This window comes from Mercenaria mercenaria, chromosome 5 (assembly GCF_021730395.1).
Source record: "Mercenaria mercenaria strain notata chromosome 5, MADL_Memer_1, whole genome shotgun sequence".
In the NCBI taxonomy this organism is placed as follows: domain Eukaryota; kingdom Metazoa; phylum Mollusca; class Bivalvia; order Venerida; family Veneridae; genus Mercenaria; species Mercenaria mercenaria.
Genome location: NC_069365.1, coordinates 9,019,660 through 9,035,726, shown reverse-complemented (window position 1 = coordinate 9,035,726; position 16,067 = coordinate 9,019,660). Strand labels below are relative to the sequence as shown.

Here is a 16,067-nt window from a genome sequence, read left to right as displayed (position 1 = left end):
TAGTATGTTTTTTAAAGCTGCCCTACATGCATTTGGTTTAGAAAACAATTACATTATGAGATGGGTATCTAGAGAGTTTTTCCACTTTAAGCAGTACCTATGTTGTTGTTGTTTTTCAATTCAGTTTTTTTTTAAATTTGGGAACGATTAAGACAGAAATGCTTTTAGCTGTTTATCTAAAATACAATCATAAAACATTAAAATTAAACGCAAGGAAAGCAGTAGCGCGTAAATGATCAGTATTTGAGTGTACGCATTTATAAACCTACTGTAGTGTAAATATATTAAAAAAACCACACACATTTTTTGACTGTTCCGCAGTTGACTTTACGTTTCATTACATTTCAAGATGAGTTTTCATTAATGTTCATTTAGAAGTGATTTCAGTACACGATAATATGGATGTTATGGATATCTGTTAGTTTACAATCTTAATCTGAAGAAAAAAAAATTTAAGGTCAATATAAATGTGTAAATTAGATTATTCTGGATATGTATAGAGTAATTCGTAAAAATTGCGCATCAGCGTGTTCCCTCTTGTTTACACGAAGTAACAACTACTCTTCCAGAGCACCTCCGAGACATGTTGCTGCGTCACAAATTTGTAAGGAACTGTCTGAGAACGGATCTACTAGCAGTTCATCTAGACCATCGGTTTTATATGCGGACAAACAACAACTGGTAATAAAGCTCATTCCTTACTTATTAATGATGTAAACATTAACTGTATACTTCTTCGAGTGTTTTTAAAATCGCTTTGACAACAAATTACAATTTCCTCTCTCTACTTTGTTCTTAAAAAAAACGTGCATCGCTTTTTAAAGGCGTATACGAAAATGACTTCTTTATCTGTACCTTAAACTTGAATTCGTTTACAAATTTCCCCAAATCTGACATTTAAATTCTTTGCTTCATGAAACAGGAATATATATATATATCAAATAAATAAAATGACTTCACATGCCTTTCCAACTGTATTTAATTATAAAAAAAAAAAACTAGTTTCGCCTATCGGCTCATCAGTATACATACAATGTAACGTGACGTTACTATGGTGTTTAGTATATATGTGCACATCTTGAACCAGTACGAATGTGTAGTACAATTCGGGCTCGTATATAAAGCAGCATTGAAACTAATCTTATTGGGTTAGTGGACTTGCTGTGGCATGTGCGTATTTGTTTGTACTGCTAGGCGCTTTGCCGTAATTGGTCTGGTATATTGTGGTGGTGATTTAGTTCGTATAAATTCTCTCTACTATATAATAATTTATAATGCGAACTTGTATCCTAGCGGATCTCACGTATGGTAAAGTCAACTGTTGAATCAATTATATCCCCTAATGCAAACTCTCTCTATGTATTCAATGTATCCTCGAGATCCAGTTAACTTTCCGAGACAGAAAATATAGCTTCTCTGGTCCCAATCAGTTAAAAAGACAAAAATGTCACTACTGATTTGTGAGACATGAAAACAGAGATTTGAGTATATATATGCACATGTTGAACCAGTTCGAATGTGTAGTACAATTCTGGCTCGTATATAAAGCAGCATCGATACTAATCTTATTAGGTTAGTAAACTAGCTGTGGCATGTGCGTGTTCGTTTGTACTGCTAGGCGCTTTTCCGTAATTGCGGTCGTGATTTACTTCGTATAAATTCTCTCTACTATATATATATGTATATCTTTAGATATTTTCGAGGATTAACGACATCACAGACAAAATACACTTCCGCCATGCTGTAGCAGAAGACATAGACAACCTTGTTGCAATGACAAATGAAGAAGGCTGGTGGTATACTGCCTTTCACTACAAAGTTCTTCTCAAACTCGACCCTTTCGCCATAACTGTTGCAGCAGACGAAGCCGATACCCCTGTTGGTACGTGCAATGAGTAATACTGATCTTTTTTTCCCTTTTTTAGCTGTAGGGAAAATTAAGCCTAACTACAGGTTGATTTTGTATAAAATTTGAACAGTTAAGCCAGTTTGAATTTTAAAAAGTTCGCTTAACATGGAGGCAGTCTTGTTAATCTAAATGGTGTCATTAACAAACTTGAAATCTTTGAATGTTTTTATATTGTTTGTTATAACAACATTTCAATATGGTCTCCACACAGTGGTGCTGAGCAAATTGCGTATAAGTCTTGACCAGATATTTTTCTATATTTATTGATCGTTTGTTGTTTGTTTTTTTTCTTTTTCTTTTCCTTTTTTGGTTTTTTTTTTTGGGTTGTTGTTTTATTTTACCTTTTTAATTCAGTGACAATTGGCAAAGCTGCTTCTTAGTTGATATTGCTTATCCGCAAATGTTCCAAATTTTTGTCCTGAAAATCTTCAAACAGTGTAAAATGATTTCTTTTAAAATAAACGTGTCCGTGAGTTGCAATTATATGGTTGAATGACTTTCTATTACACAGTGGCCCCAGCCTGAGTGACCCCTGTTCATTGGAATGAAAGTGTGAAAGTCATACCTTCCCAATCCCCGACCCCCAAAGAACCCACTTCAACTCTCAACTGTATTTCTGAAAAAAACATCTCTTTACCCACTGCAAAACCTTTGGCTTCAATTTTTAGTAATTAAGTTTGGCTAACTGTATTATTGTCTATGCAAATCTCTGACAAATATGATACAATATTTCAAATATCCAGTCCTTAGACAAAGAACGTTTACCAAATTTATACTTATGCTAAAATAACTCTATCTTGCTCTAACAACTAGGATGTGAAAATCAAATTTTAAAAATAACTCACATGAAAATCTTACAGTGAGCACAGACAAGTGTAAATGACCAGTTCTTAAAGTTTCGAACAAATTCGTTACCTGGCCAAAACTTGATTTACCACCGTATAAAATGATCACCTCTTTATTATTTCAGCATTTATAAGTGTAAACAACGTATTACCGGATTTAGTGTATAACTGACCCTTCAGTCACACAGTCACACATACGGCGCGGATAGCTACGTCTAGCTATGGACAGAAACAAGGTAATCCGCATCGATCCGTACCTGAGCCGTACCTCAGAGTAGTCATTCGTATTAAGGTGTCGGCCCGGTACAATTTCTCCTTCTTTGCTGTATAGTAAAACAAGCACTTTTGGACATGGATTGTGAATTTCACAACAAAATTGCAGCATTGACAGCTCTGTATTTCTGAAGAGTAATACTATCTCAGTCAATATATCACAGAAAAAAACACCACCATCAACGATGAACTTTTTTGCTACACATCAAAGTATCTAGTCCATGTTTAAATTTCCCACTGACATCTGTCATGGCCACCAGTCTGGTGTAGTTTTTTAATCCTTCCGCACAGAAATGTAATCCTGAAAAACACACATAAAACAACTGTTAAAGACATCAGAAATGACAAAAAATGTACACAGTATCAATAAATACATTTGGAATATAACATGTCAAAGTAGGAATAGCGTTAAATTTGAGACTTCAAAATTTCAAAGAACTACTTTCTAGGATACAACGACCCGGAAGTACTTCTATACCGGGGTGACACCTAAATCTTACCAAATTTTTAATTTAGCCAGATTTTCCCCATAAAATCTTGTAACTTAGGGCTTTGCAAGAAAAGTTACACAAGACACTGTCATCGCAAAGAAAATTTTGTACCGCAGAAACATTTCAAACATTAGACCTACTTTGCGGAGAAATTGGCTCGGAAACCAGAATTTTGAAGAAAAAAGGCACATTACAAAATTTGCCTTCCTTCTGAAAATTTCAATCAGATTTTCATAAAATCAACTGTGATATCACTAGTTAATGCTTATAGTATGTTTTATGTAGCTTTAAGCTTATTTATTTGAAAAATGATGTATCAAAATGAGTATTTACTTTAAAAATATGCAATTTTTAGTAAAAAATGCATAATTTACCCACTACGATTGCAGAAAAATGAAACTTTTAATGATTGAAAGACCAGAACCCACAAGCAAAGACCAATATGTGATTATATTTATGACAATTACTGGAAGTAAAACAGATCAATACATCACAGCCTATCTCAAAATGAATTATTTCTTCGACTAAGCCGGGCAATGCCTGAAACGTCAAATGCAAAGCCGATCCACGCCTTCTTGGAAGCAGGCAAGTGCGGAAGGTCAAGAACTCCAACTGGAGCCAGACAAGAGCTCAGGGTACCCCTGAAACTGTCAAGCAGTTACTGACAAGGCTACAGTTCTAACTAAAGACATTAGGACCAGAGGGAAATGCACCGGTGGAACATGTAAATCGCTTACCGAAAACTAGCCGTCATTCTGCGGTGTTACACTGGGAATCACAGCTTCTGCCCGCTCGACTTAATAGGTTGGTCTGGTTTATGGGTAGCTGCTGACTGGTTGTACGATTCTAAATTCCTACTGACATATGGAATTCATCGCCTGCAAATGACAAAAGAAAGATTGTGAACCGGTGTCGGCCTTTCTTGAGAAACAACTGAGTGTGTGTGTATAGTTCTAAGTGTGATCAGGAACACCTATAGAAAAAAGTGACATAATATTCACAGATTGGTACCATCTATCGTTTCTTTATCATTCTGTTATCAACTGGTTCAGGAACTTTACAGGAAGTCTGTCATTAAAACACTGCAACTGAATAATTTTCTACATATATGTTAGCTGAAATAGTGAAAAGAATATTAAAATAAGTATTACCAGACAACCTCTTTCAGCACAGACAACAAAGTATCTGAAATGCACATTTAAAAGAATTGAAACACATAAATGCTATGAAAAAAAACAACATACAGAAAAACATGAATAAAAGTCCCAACAGGAAAAGTCCTATCTAAAGAATGAAGTAGAATGAATCGAGCAAAACTGAAATACAAATACCGTCAAGTTGTGTTTCCAGTCGGTACCAGGACAAATACATATTAAGGAAACTGCACGAGGCTGACCCAGGAAATCAGCCCCGTTAAATATTTTCTTAGTAACACAGACCTGCGTTGTAAACCTGAAAAGCAAATCAGAATAGAAGCATCCCATTCAAGGCAGAATGTATCTACGACGGCCTGAAAGCTCGGAATATGTTCTAAACTGAAAAAAAAAACAAATGAATAAATAAAATAATACACAAACAACAACAACAACAACTATTTTTAAATAATCACACTGAAGCAACCTTCATGTAATTCCCTGTGTAATACAACCAATGTCCTGTCAGTGTAAAGAAAACTTGTTATACATTAATAATGCCGACAAATGCACTCGGCACACCGGTAAGCAATGTCCTTCAATGCCAAAATGCCGGTAGCACATATTGGATTTGACTGAAATGAGAAAAATAATTATTTCGTGTAATATTATGCGTCTCATACGCAAGGGAATGAACATTCGCGCAATTTCTTTATATCATATATGAGACGCCTGCTGACTGGCTTTAACATCAGTGTAATAACACCGTGACCGGTTCGAGATCCAGGCCGACAAGCAATCAGTCTCTCCGACTCCTCGGTTACGAAACCGACTATAGCCTCATTTATAAACCCATCCGGTCCAAAATGTACAGCTTCCACACTTACGACACTGTTCATCCACGGTCTACTGCGGTACCTCAACGCACGGACATATCCGTATGTGTGACTCTAGCTTTATATACGTAGTGCGGTATAGTCAACAAAGCTAGGTTAAAAGGTGGTTAATCCGATCTGGCTCAAGTAATGGATTTATCTTTGCCACCTTATCTATGTTCACTACTTGCTTGAAACCTGTTAGATTTTCATTTTTAAATTTCATTTCCCTATCCAGCTTCCCCAGAAAAAAATGGAGTTGTTTTAGAATAAGTATATATTTGATAACAAAAATAATCCTAGGGAATGATATAGATATATATTATCTAATGTATTACATTTGTCAAAGATTTGTTTTGCAATTACATATTTAGCTGAAATTAATTAGAACCCCAAATCTTTCACAATATTATTCCCTACCTTTGCCTCTGCCGGTTGCGGTTATAATGACATATTGGAAATAACTGATTTCCGAACGACACAAAATTGTAAAATTTGCCTTTTGATTCAGATTGTTAAAATAGCCCATTATCTACCAAATGGAAACGTAAAAATAGAAATTACCTTGAATTCAAAAGCAATACTTCCATTTTTAAATATTTTCAAATTAAAGTTTATGAAAATAAAATATACGTTACTAATAGGGATCTAAGTCAATAAAATTGGTCTTGTTGTTCCATGAATGCATCTCTTATACAAATAGAATATACAAGTAGTAAAATTTATCATAAAACGTTGCTGAAATGTGATTGACCGTCTCTAAATGTGACCACTTTTATTTTTCAGGCTTTATAGGAGTATGCAACGTATTACCGGGGATAGCGTATAACGGACCATTTATAGTGCGAAAAGATTTCCGTGGCGTAGGTATCGGAAATATCTTGAACAAACTTATGAAAGAACTAATTGCCGAAAGAAACGGCTGTATGGATCTCGACCATGATTTCGTTGAGCACTACGTACAAAAAGGATTTATTCATAAATCATACAAATTCAAATTGTACAAACTCACAGTAAGTGATTATTGCAGGAATGTAAATGAAAAAGCCAGTAAATGTAACATTGTCCCAATAACAAACAAGTTACTGCCCTTTGTTTTAGAATATGACAGAGGTATATATAGAGGGTTAGACAGAGAAAGGATTCTCCGAGCTTGTTTATTTGGTGACAGTGTACATACTGTCGCTGCATTGTGTGATGAAACTATTAAAGGCTATGGAAGTTTGATCAAATCCACAACAAACACATATAGTATCAGTACACTTTTCGGTGACAGTGAAAATGTTGTAGAAGATATACTTGGAAACATGTTAGAGCTCGTTCCTAACGGCGCTTCTCTAATTGCATTACTTGTGGAAGATAAACAATTATCTAAACGTTTTTCACGATTCGAAACATATTTTATAATGCAAAGAATTTTTAACAAGTTCAATATAGAAACTGATTTAGACCGCATGTATTATGTCAATGATTATATGCTTTAGGTATCGCAACTTCTTTCGTAATTAGTATAAATATTTTTGTGAAGCTTGTATGCGGGAAAGTAAAATATCGATATTTTATAGGCATTTCCTTTCAACTTCAAAATTACTTGCTTGTTATAATCAGGTATTTGGTGTCCTAGTAAAATAGCAAAAATAAGTAAAAATCCACAGGTCGCCCAACACGATATCAAAGAAAACGTTGCAAGCTCTTTTGGATTGAGCGTGTTCATGGATGGTAGTTGGAATGCAAGCTATACCTTCATGCCACGGATTGAGCAGAACGTTTAGCCGTGTTACAACTTACAAGTACTCAATACTAATTTAGAGACTTCCACAGATTTGTTCATACGGCGGTGTACATGGAACCTTGAATTATACAGATTGCGGTTTTATGAATGGCGTACGGCCGCCAGTTAAAATAATGGGTTTGCCCTAGACGAGAAAACAGTTGGCACTACTGAAAAAAAATTAAAAGAGGGGACCTGATTTTATGGAGCCTGTATATCACGGAAACTGCAAAGACAAAAAATAGAAAGCGAGCACCATATCTATCGATTGATTATAAGAATATCCAAAGCTGGAGTTTTGGAACAACTGAAGCCTAAATGTTCACGCTGAAGAACAACCAACACAAAAAAAATGTCTTGCTAAACAATCTGTAGAGACAGGAATATAGCAGCTCTAACTGAAAGTACTGAGAGACATTTTACGGCTACCAAAAGCAAACCAAACCCCTGTTTAATAATAATTGTTAAATATTGTAATGAAGTCATTTCGTCCGAATACTATGACACTTTTACTTCCTCTGGAAACCACTTCCATACCCAATGCTTTTGGAAACTTTCGGTCTCTTACATTAATACCTTTATAGTAATTTATATTTAAATCCTTAAATGCACCCGTCATCCTTTTATTATTCCATGCATAGTAAAAACATCCAAATTATCTTAAAATCCGTCACTTTCTGGGTTCTGCTTACCTCGGTTACGGAATCATACGAAACTGTTCCGAAGTTAATCTAGTTAAGATGGGTACATTGTGACGTCATATGGATATAACAAGTGACCCCCCCCCCCACCCTCCACCACCACCACCACCACCACTCCCACCCCTGAGTACCTATTCGACGATGACTGGAGATGTCACGTTCTGATATTAAAGGTCATGTGACCTTTTCTTATAAATAGCCCAGATTTTCTAGGATCTTGGTCAAAGGTATTGTCCACTTAGAGACGCTACCTCTATAGACAATCACACAGAAAGTCTCCATCTGGAGAGGTTGTATCCAAATATTTTACATAAACACTAGTCCACTATAAATAATGCATATTAAAGTCCTAAATCTCTACACTAAACATATAAACATGTAAAATAAATCAAAGAATTAGACAGTCCCTATAACAAGAGTAGTTTCCGGATATAATTATTTATGTAAACATAGACCCTTGAATGTATGTATGGCTAGTATTGACTACCATGACTGATGTTTGCTATGATGCTTTTGATGTGAATAAATGTGATGTTTGACAATAATACTGCCTTGCCTCCTACTTTGCTCTATCCTGACTACAATATCTCCTACAGCTACCTACATTGCGTGATAATGAGAAACGGTACAACTAAAAAGAGCTATGTTGCTCAATCTAAGTGTATACAATTTGTTCCCGGGAACAGGCTGGCTCTCCCCACCGGCGTAACAATATAGCCACATAACCAAATTATTCCTTTTGTATAGTGGACGCAACTTGACCCCGATGGTTGACCTTTGTATTATAAAACATAATGAGGCACAACCTATTTTTGAAAAGGGGTGTACGTAAAACACGAGCTGCACGATAAAAAAAGGAAATATTAATTTTTGTAAATAGAAATTAGTGTGTTTGAAATTTTTAACTGATCAAATGTAAGTATATATACTTTGATACACTGCACTGTAAACAAACTAATTCCATATAACTGTACACGACTACCCTAAGCACCCTTGATTTCTATAATGAAATAATCGATATGAATAATCAGCCTAAGGTCAACCATCGTGGTCAAGTTGCGACTACTATAAGACGAAAACAATATACATGTATCTCTTCAGTTTAGATTTTTGTTTCAACATTGAAAATAAACCGGAGAACTTGAGTACAAACAACTAACAGAAGACAAACAGAAAGCAATGATATAACAAATAACAGACAATAACTTCACTTACCTAAATGAAACTGTCACATCGCCAATCAAACATAAGAGACATTCTACTCCTTGTCCTAGTGCCAAGAAGACAACAAAGAAAGATCTAAGCCATACACCGTCAAAATATAAAGAAAGATTTTGTAATTCGAGAGAATAAGAAATGGTTGACGATGTTTTATTTGATGAAATTTCAGGGGAAACATCGGCAGAGCGTTCTTACTTTTTTTCACTATGTTTATAAACCTTAAACCAAAATACCTGGGCCTTTACATAACTTCTCTCTGATTTTCATCTCGTGTAATGTAAAACAATTGTACCACTTTACCGTCTTAGCAAAAGAAGCAGAGCGATGTTATGTAAGGGATATTTGTCCTTTTTTTACTTAGTTGCCTGTACTCCTATTTCTCCGTTTATTTTTTAATGTTGAAACAAAAAATCTTTTTTTCTTGACATTTTGAAATCCTATGAAAAGAAAAGAAAAGGAAGGAAAAGGATATTGTAGAAGAGATAAATCAGCCTACTTGTAAAAAGTCTTAAAACATATAACGCAGCTGCTCAATGGCATTTTGTTATGGTATATGCTACGTATAAGTTATTGTATTGTACATTAGCCAAGTTGGTATATTATATGATGTAAAAGTCGCATGCGGTCAGCATTTAATCAAACAACCGATATTGTCAGTTGATAATTTGTACATATTTAGGGAAAAGGAAGTTAAAGAAATCTTTCATGCGTTCATATAAACAATCATAATTGAAGTGTATTTGGTACGAAAGAACATGGTGTTATTTCTTGGCAGTAGATTATGGTTCTAAACATTAAGCTTACTTTTCGCGTATATATTCAACAAACTGGAAGTGCAAATCAAAAGAATGTTATTACTAAACATTCGATTTCTATTGTTGTCTAATGTCAAAGTGATTTCATGGACATACCCTGTTCAAAAACCCGGGAAAAGTGCAGTTAACTTAAGTTAGAAGTCTGAAACTGAAACTGTTTTATTTTATTAAACGCCTATTTTTACGTAAACCATATTCAATGGTGTTTTACAAATACATAAAAAATACGACACAAATTAAGACATTTTAAATGACATATGACATAAATGAGCATAAATATCATTGTGAATAAAGTATTTAGTAAGCATTATTCAAAAGATCAGGCATCAGATAAGATTAATAAAATATTAGAATATTAAGATACAGTAAGATAGCTGTTTGTTATTAAGTAAGAATAAGTGGGTTATTGCGCCATGTCCAGAAGTTATTACAAACAACTGTATTTTTGTATTCGTTATAAAATAGTTCATATTCAAATGTATTTACATAATACATTCATCCAGTTCACGTTAGTTCAGTCTCTTAAAAATCACAGTCACAGTCTCTAAAGGAGTGCAAAGTAATTTCCAAAATAATGAGTTTTCAACTTCTTTTAGAAAACATCTATTGTGTCTGAGTTCCCTATTTCGAGAGGCAATTCATTCCAGAGTTTAGGTCCAACAGTACCAAAACTTCTGTCGCTGAACTTTTTGCGCTTGTTGAAAGGAAAAACGAAACACCCAGTAACGGAATTTGAAGAACGCAATTTCCTTGTCTGTGTTTGTTTTATGTGAAGTTCAGAAAGATATTCTGGAGAGTTTCCAACTGAACAATTATACATGTAGGTGAGCATTTTGAATGTGATTCTGGCTTTGATTGGTAGCCAATGAAGATCATACTGCGCTTACTTGGAACTGTCATATTTTCTTCGATTTAGGAGAAGTTTTGCACACATGTTCTGAATTCGTTCTATTTTGTTTACTTCGCTTTGAGCAATACCATACAGAATGACATTACAATAATTTAAATGGGATATCACCAATGACAGCACAAGGGTTTCGGTAGCTTCTGTAGTAAGATATTTCCGGATACATTTTATTCTGAAGTAGTTGAGCATTGCTGTTCTACACTTTCGTTTTACATGCTCTTTTAGATTCAAGTTTTCATCCAGGTATGCACCTAGATATAGAATAAAGCTCACTGATTTCACTTCATCACCTACAATGCATATTTTGTCAGTTGAACACTTAGAGAGCTGTTGCCTACTACTAAACATGATGAACTCGGTTTTGGAAGTGTTCATTTTGAATTTATTTTCATTCATCCAGTTGTTGATTGTTTTAGCACATTGTTCAAGTTCTTGTATTGCCTGAGATTCTACTGTTGGAGATGATGGTTTAAAGCGTTTATTAGCAGTGTGGTCATCCACAAAGCCGTAAACTGAAATCGACGGCGGAATAACATCAAACAGTGTCCCCGCATATGTCAAATATAGCAAAGGTCCTAAGCAGCTCCCTTGTGGAACGCTACAATTTAATTGGCGTGGAAATGACATGGCTGAATTGACACTTACACGGCAACTTCTGGGGCGCAGACAGGAATCAACCAAGCTCAGTGCTGTTCCACGAACGCCATACTGCTTTGTTTAACACATCAACAAGAATGTCATGATCTACAGTATCAAAGGCGGCACTGAGATGGCAATCAGCGCCGTAACTTCTTTCTTCTCCATAGCATCCAGTAAATCATTTACTAGACCACGGTGCCTATCCATATCGGCGGACTCTTAGCGAAATCTGTTATATCGGCGATTTCTTTGCGTCGGTACCGGCTTTTCTTTGCTATAAACAATGTCCAGATCGGATTAGGAGGCGAAAAATCGAGCTTTCGTCAATGATAATATGTATACTGCTCAAAAATAAATAGAACACGGAACATTAGAATGTCTTTACTATGTATTGTAGCGTTTCTTTTTTTAATTATCAGCCATTTTGCTCGCAAGCTCGATGAAATTAATTGATGGTGTACTGACATGGAACACTTACCCGACCTTTTCTACAGTCTTTAACGAGTTTTTGCTTTGATATCATACGTATCAAGCGTACTACTTGTATTTATTTTTCAATATTCTGTAAAAAAATACTGGTGTGCAGATCTGACATTTTATAACTGTCAACCATCACACCTTTTTTCAAAACGTCAAAAATCAAGCTGACAGAGAAGATTAAAATTTCGGATGTTCAAACCCTTACACACTGTTACACGCATGCGTCGTTTCACAAAATATGCTAAATATATGTTTGTGTGTTGCTACGAATAGCCGATCTACACCAAGAAAAGCTACTTTGTAAAGTTGTTTCTCCCCTTAACCTTTACCCTTTCCTTGTGCGTTAGAGAAGGCCGGCTGCCTAAACCCAGCCCGTACCCAGGACACGCCTAAAGGTGCTTGTGCTAAATATCAGCAAATAAACTAAAATACAGTACGTTGTACTAAATTTTGACATCGCCTATATGTATCATAAACAAGTGATAAACTTACTTTATCGACATAATTCCACAGTTAACGCCGGTTAATTTTTCCAATATCCTTTTTGACACTGTTTGACATATCCACCGTGTACAATAAAGTTCACATTGTTTGTAAAACATATTTAAACGTAATTAAAATTCACATCTTCATAAATATTAGCACAAAATTTCGTGCTTCTGTTAAATTTAGATCATGTAGATTGTGTATCATGTAAAAACATATTGTAAAAGTTGTATATACCGTGTTTTTTCACTCCATGCTCGAATAATACTTGTTACTATAAAATTGCCATTGAATGACATTCCTATCTGTACTATACTTTACTATCACGATATTCGCGTGCATTCATTTTAACTCTCCCAACCTTCACAATTTTCTAGAACATGTATATGCTATTTATACAACACACGACAAGAGGTCAGTAGGCTATTCTTATACGAATTAAGGACTATGCTATTTCGACAATGCAAAATTCGTATGTAAAACTGAGATTGTCGTAACAACGCGAGAAATGCACGGGGATCAAAAAGAAACTAATAATTATAAGAAAATGTATCTCCGAATAAATTATAAAGTATCAATGACACTCAAAAACATGTCCCAACAGTACACTAGAAGAAAATGCATAGAAATTTTCGGGGTAAGTATTTGGTACCGTAAGTCTCTCATATATATACAATATATATATTCTTCAATCAAGGATATGTCAGTGTAAATGAGCTGAGCGTTAGCTTTCTAAGAAAACGCCGTTAAACTATGTTACACGAATCACACGTGCACCGCTCTTTTACAAAACTGTGTCCGCCATGTTTTCTTCAGTGAACGAAATAAAAGGGTATTTTACCTTAGATTTCCTTATTGTAGAGTACGATTGACTTTCTAATCTAAATAAACATCACTTTTTATAACATCCCACTGTCCGATCTTTCTGATCACTTAACGATCACTCACAATTACAAAATAAAACCAACGTGTCATCAAAATTTCACTTTACACGGCTTCATGGACATCACGACCAACTAACATTAAATTTGTATCATGCGCCAACCAAACAAATGATGAAAGATCGGTACTTTTTCAAAGACATGTTTTATTTCCTGTAATTTTCTGATATTCTAACCTTCAAACAACCGAATTGTATGCACAGAAATAACGAAACATTTATGCATATAGCTTTTAGTATAAATTTTGGATCTATCTTTTTCCAGCCCAACACAGACATTATATGTCACAAACCCGGTCTGTCCTCGAATCAGTGTCAAAGGTTACTAGAACATAAATACAATAAATAAACAACCGCTTACTATTTCTTGTAAGTCCTGTAAGATGAAACGGCTCGTGTTTATACATTCATATATATTCCGTATCGGGAACATTGACAATCACAAGTCGATCCTTACCACGAACATGAAAACAGTTACTTTTATGCCTTTATTTACATTTCAAAAGTAACTATTCACATATACGTTCAAGAACGTAAATTTCGTGCTTTCCGACCCACATGGTGTGTAAACTTCTGTATTTAAAAGTATGGTGTATTCGGCAAACCATTTGTAACTTCCGACGTGGTAAAAGTCATTGTCAGTTATGATTAGAAATTTAATTGAATATTTATGTTTTATACTTGCAAAAGAAAACTTGATGGTCATGGTCGCTGGCTTCGAATTCCTCGCCCATCACCGACGTGGGATCAAAAACCACTTGAGGTGTGAAACTTTTCACGTAAGGAAGCCATCCAACTGAGGTTAGTGTCTCGATCTAGGTACTAGTCTGAGCCTCAAAAAATGTCTGGAGGGACCCCTGGAGCCTTTCACCACCAACAAAACCTGGGAAAAGTTCATTGTGTCGTTTCGGTGTTACTCACAATCAAACAAAATAAACATTGTTCCCGTTTTTGTTTGTTTGTTTTATATAAATGAATATGCAAAAAGGTTTGTTTGTTTCAGTGTAACGTCAAAATATAATATTACAATTATATATCAACAGTGAACGCCACATGCATTATTTGTTCACGAGGGGTTATGCTTTAATCTTACAGGTAAAACAAACATATTCCTATTGTATAAAGGGTAAAGGTAAATATATATGTATATGTGTGTGTACTCGTGGAATTAAATGTTAAGTGTAAAAAGTATATATTCACAGTTCAAATCATCCATGCTAAATAATACGTACGGTATGTTTGCTTTCTCACTGTCTAACATTTCGAATGATTTATTCGATTTTATCATAGAGTTCTAGTTTATTTTTTCACCTTAAATTAAGCAAACGTGTTCAATATAATTTTAAACAAACTCTGAAGTTTAGTAGGTTGTAGCATTCTCTAGGTCAATGGTATTTTTTATTACCTTCTGTAGTCAGTCATTATCTATTGTAAAAAAAACTCTTTTTAACCAAAGTGGAAAAATTCAGGTACTTGAAATGCAGCTTTCTAAAGTTAGAATTCTCGATGTCATTTGTCAGACATACCTTGTAAATAAATAATATTATTACAAAATTAATACTGCTATTTCTTTTGTTGCACTTTGCGGACTTATGATAAGTTATTTATGTGCATCTGTTCACACGAAGCACTGACCCTGAGGACTATGTATGGGAAAATATAAGAGTGAACTAAGTGTTGACTGAAAAGGGCAATATTTATTTTGCCGAACAATACCTTAACAAATATATATTTTCACATATCTGGGCGAAAAATACCGCTTAACAAATATATATTTTCACATATCTGGGCGAAAAACACCGCCATTGCAAAACAATACATTAAAAAATATATATTTTTTCACATGTCTGGGCAGAAAATACCGCCGAAAAATACCTTAACAAATTTATATTTTCACATATCTGGGCGAAACATACCGTCCTTAACAAATAGATATGTTCTCATATCTGAATGGAGTTACAGTCCAGTACCATAACAAATATATATATTCACATATTAGGGCGGATATAACCGCCGAAAGCATATCAAGAAATGTAGATGAATTTGCATATTAAGAGAAATCTTTAAAAATTAGAAAATTGTCACTTGAAAGAGGAGGCGGAATGGCATGTGGTGGTAAGATAAAACCAGAAATTAGCCAAAATAAAATTAAAGAAAGAAGCGTGCTATTCACTCTTGAATGAAGATGCCGTTTCACGATTGGTTCAACGGTATAAAAGGAATTCATTGATTGGCTTTTACCGTAGTATATAAATTAACATATTTCAGAATAGGACCGATTTGCTCCAAATGTACAACAATGACATAAATAATTTTATCTACCTATAAAATTCATATATATATGAGCAGTACAATTCCTGTAAATGAGCACTACGTAAGCGCTCAGGCCCCTCTCGCACACCATACCTATAGTTCGGACTTCTTTAATGTGTAAAGGCATGTGCTCAAAAATGACAAATTTTGCCAACACCTGGTAAATTGTAATGTGTTTTTTAGAAAAGTAATAAACGGAAATAGAAAAATAGCTCTCAGCTCATTTACACGGATAGTTTAGCTTTATTATGTATGTTATAGTTTTTCG

At 34.7% G+C, this 16,067-nt stretch overlaps 1 protein-coding gene across 1 annotated transcript; it reads left to right on the top strand.

Moving 5' to 3' along the window:
• Positions 1-151: 151 nt before the first annotated feature.
• Positions 152-8,543, top strand: LOC123556392 (uncharacterized). Its single transcript, XM_045347057.2, has 3 exons — positions 152-681; positions 1,693-1,882; positions 6,313-8,543. Exons 1-3 carry the CDS (start codon positions 493-495, stop codon positions 7,008-7,010), a joined length of 1,077 nt encoding a protein of 358 aa, XP_045202992.2. The 5' UTR covers positions 152-492; the 3' UTR covers positions 7,011-8,543.
• Positions 8,544-16,067: the final 7,524 nt, after the last annotated feature.

Bases quoted from the DNA above. Each gene is read 5' to 3' on its own strand.
- LOC123556392 (XM_045347057.2), top strand. From the start codon at position 493: ATGTATAGAGTAATTCGTAAAAATTGCGCATCAGCGTGTTCCCTCTTG. The intron at 682-1,692 runs GTAATAAAGCTC...GTATATCTTTAG, and splicing joins ATGCGGACAAACAACAACTG to ATATTTTCGAGGATTAACGA. The intron at 1,883-6,312 runs GTACGTGCAATG...TTTATTTTTCAG, and splicing joins CGAAGCCGATACCCCTGTTG to GCTTTATAGGAGTATGCAAC.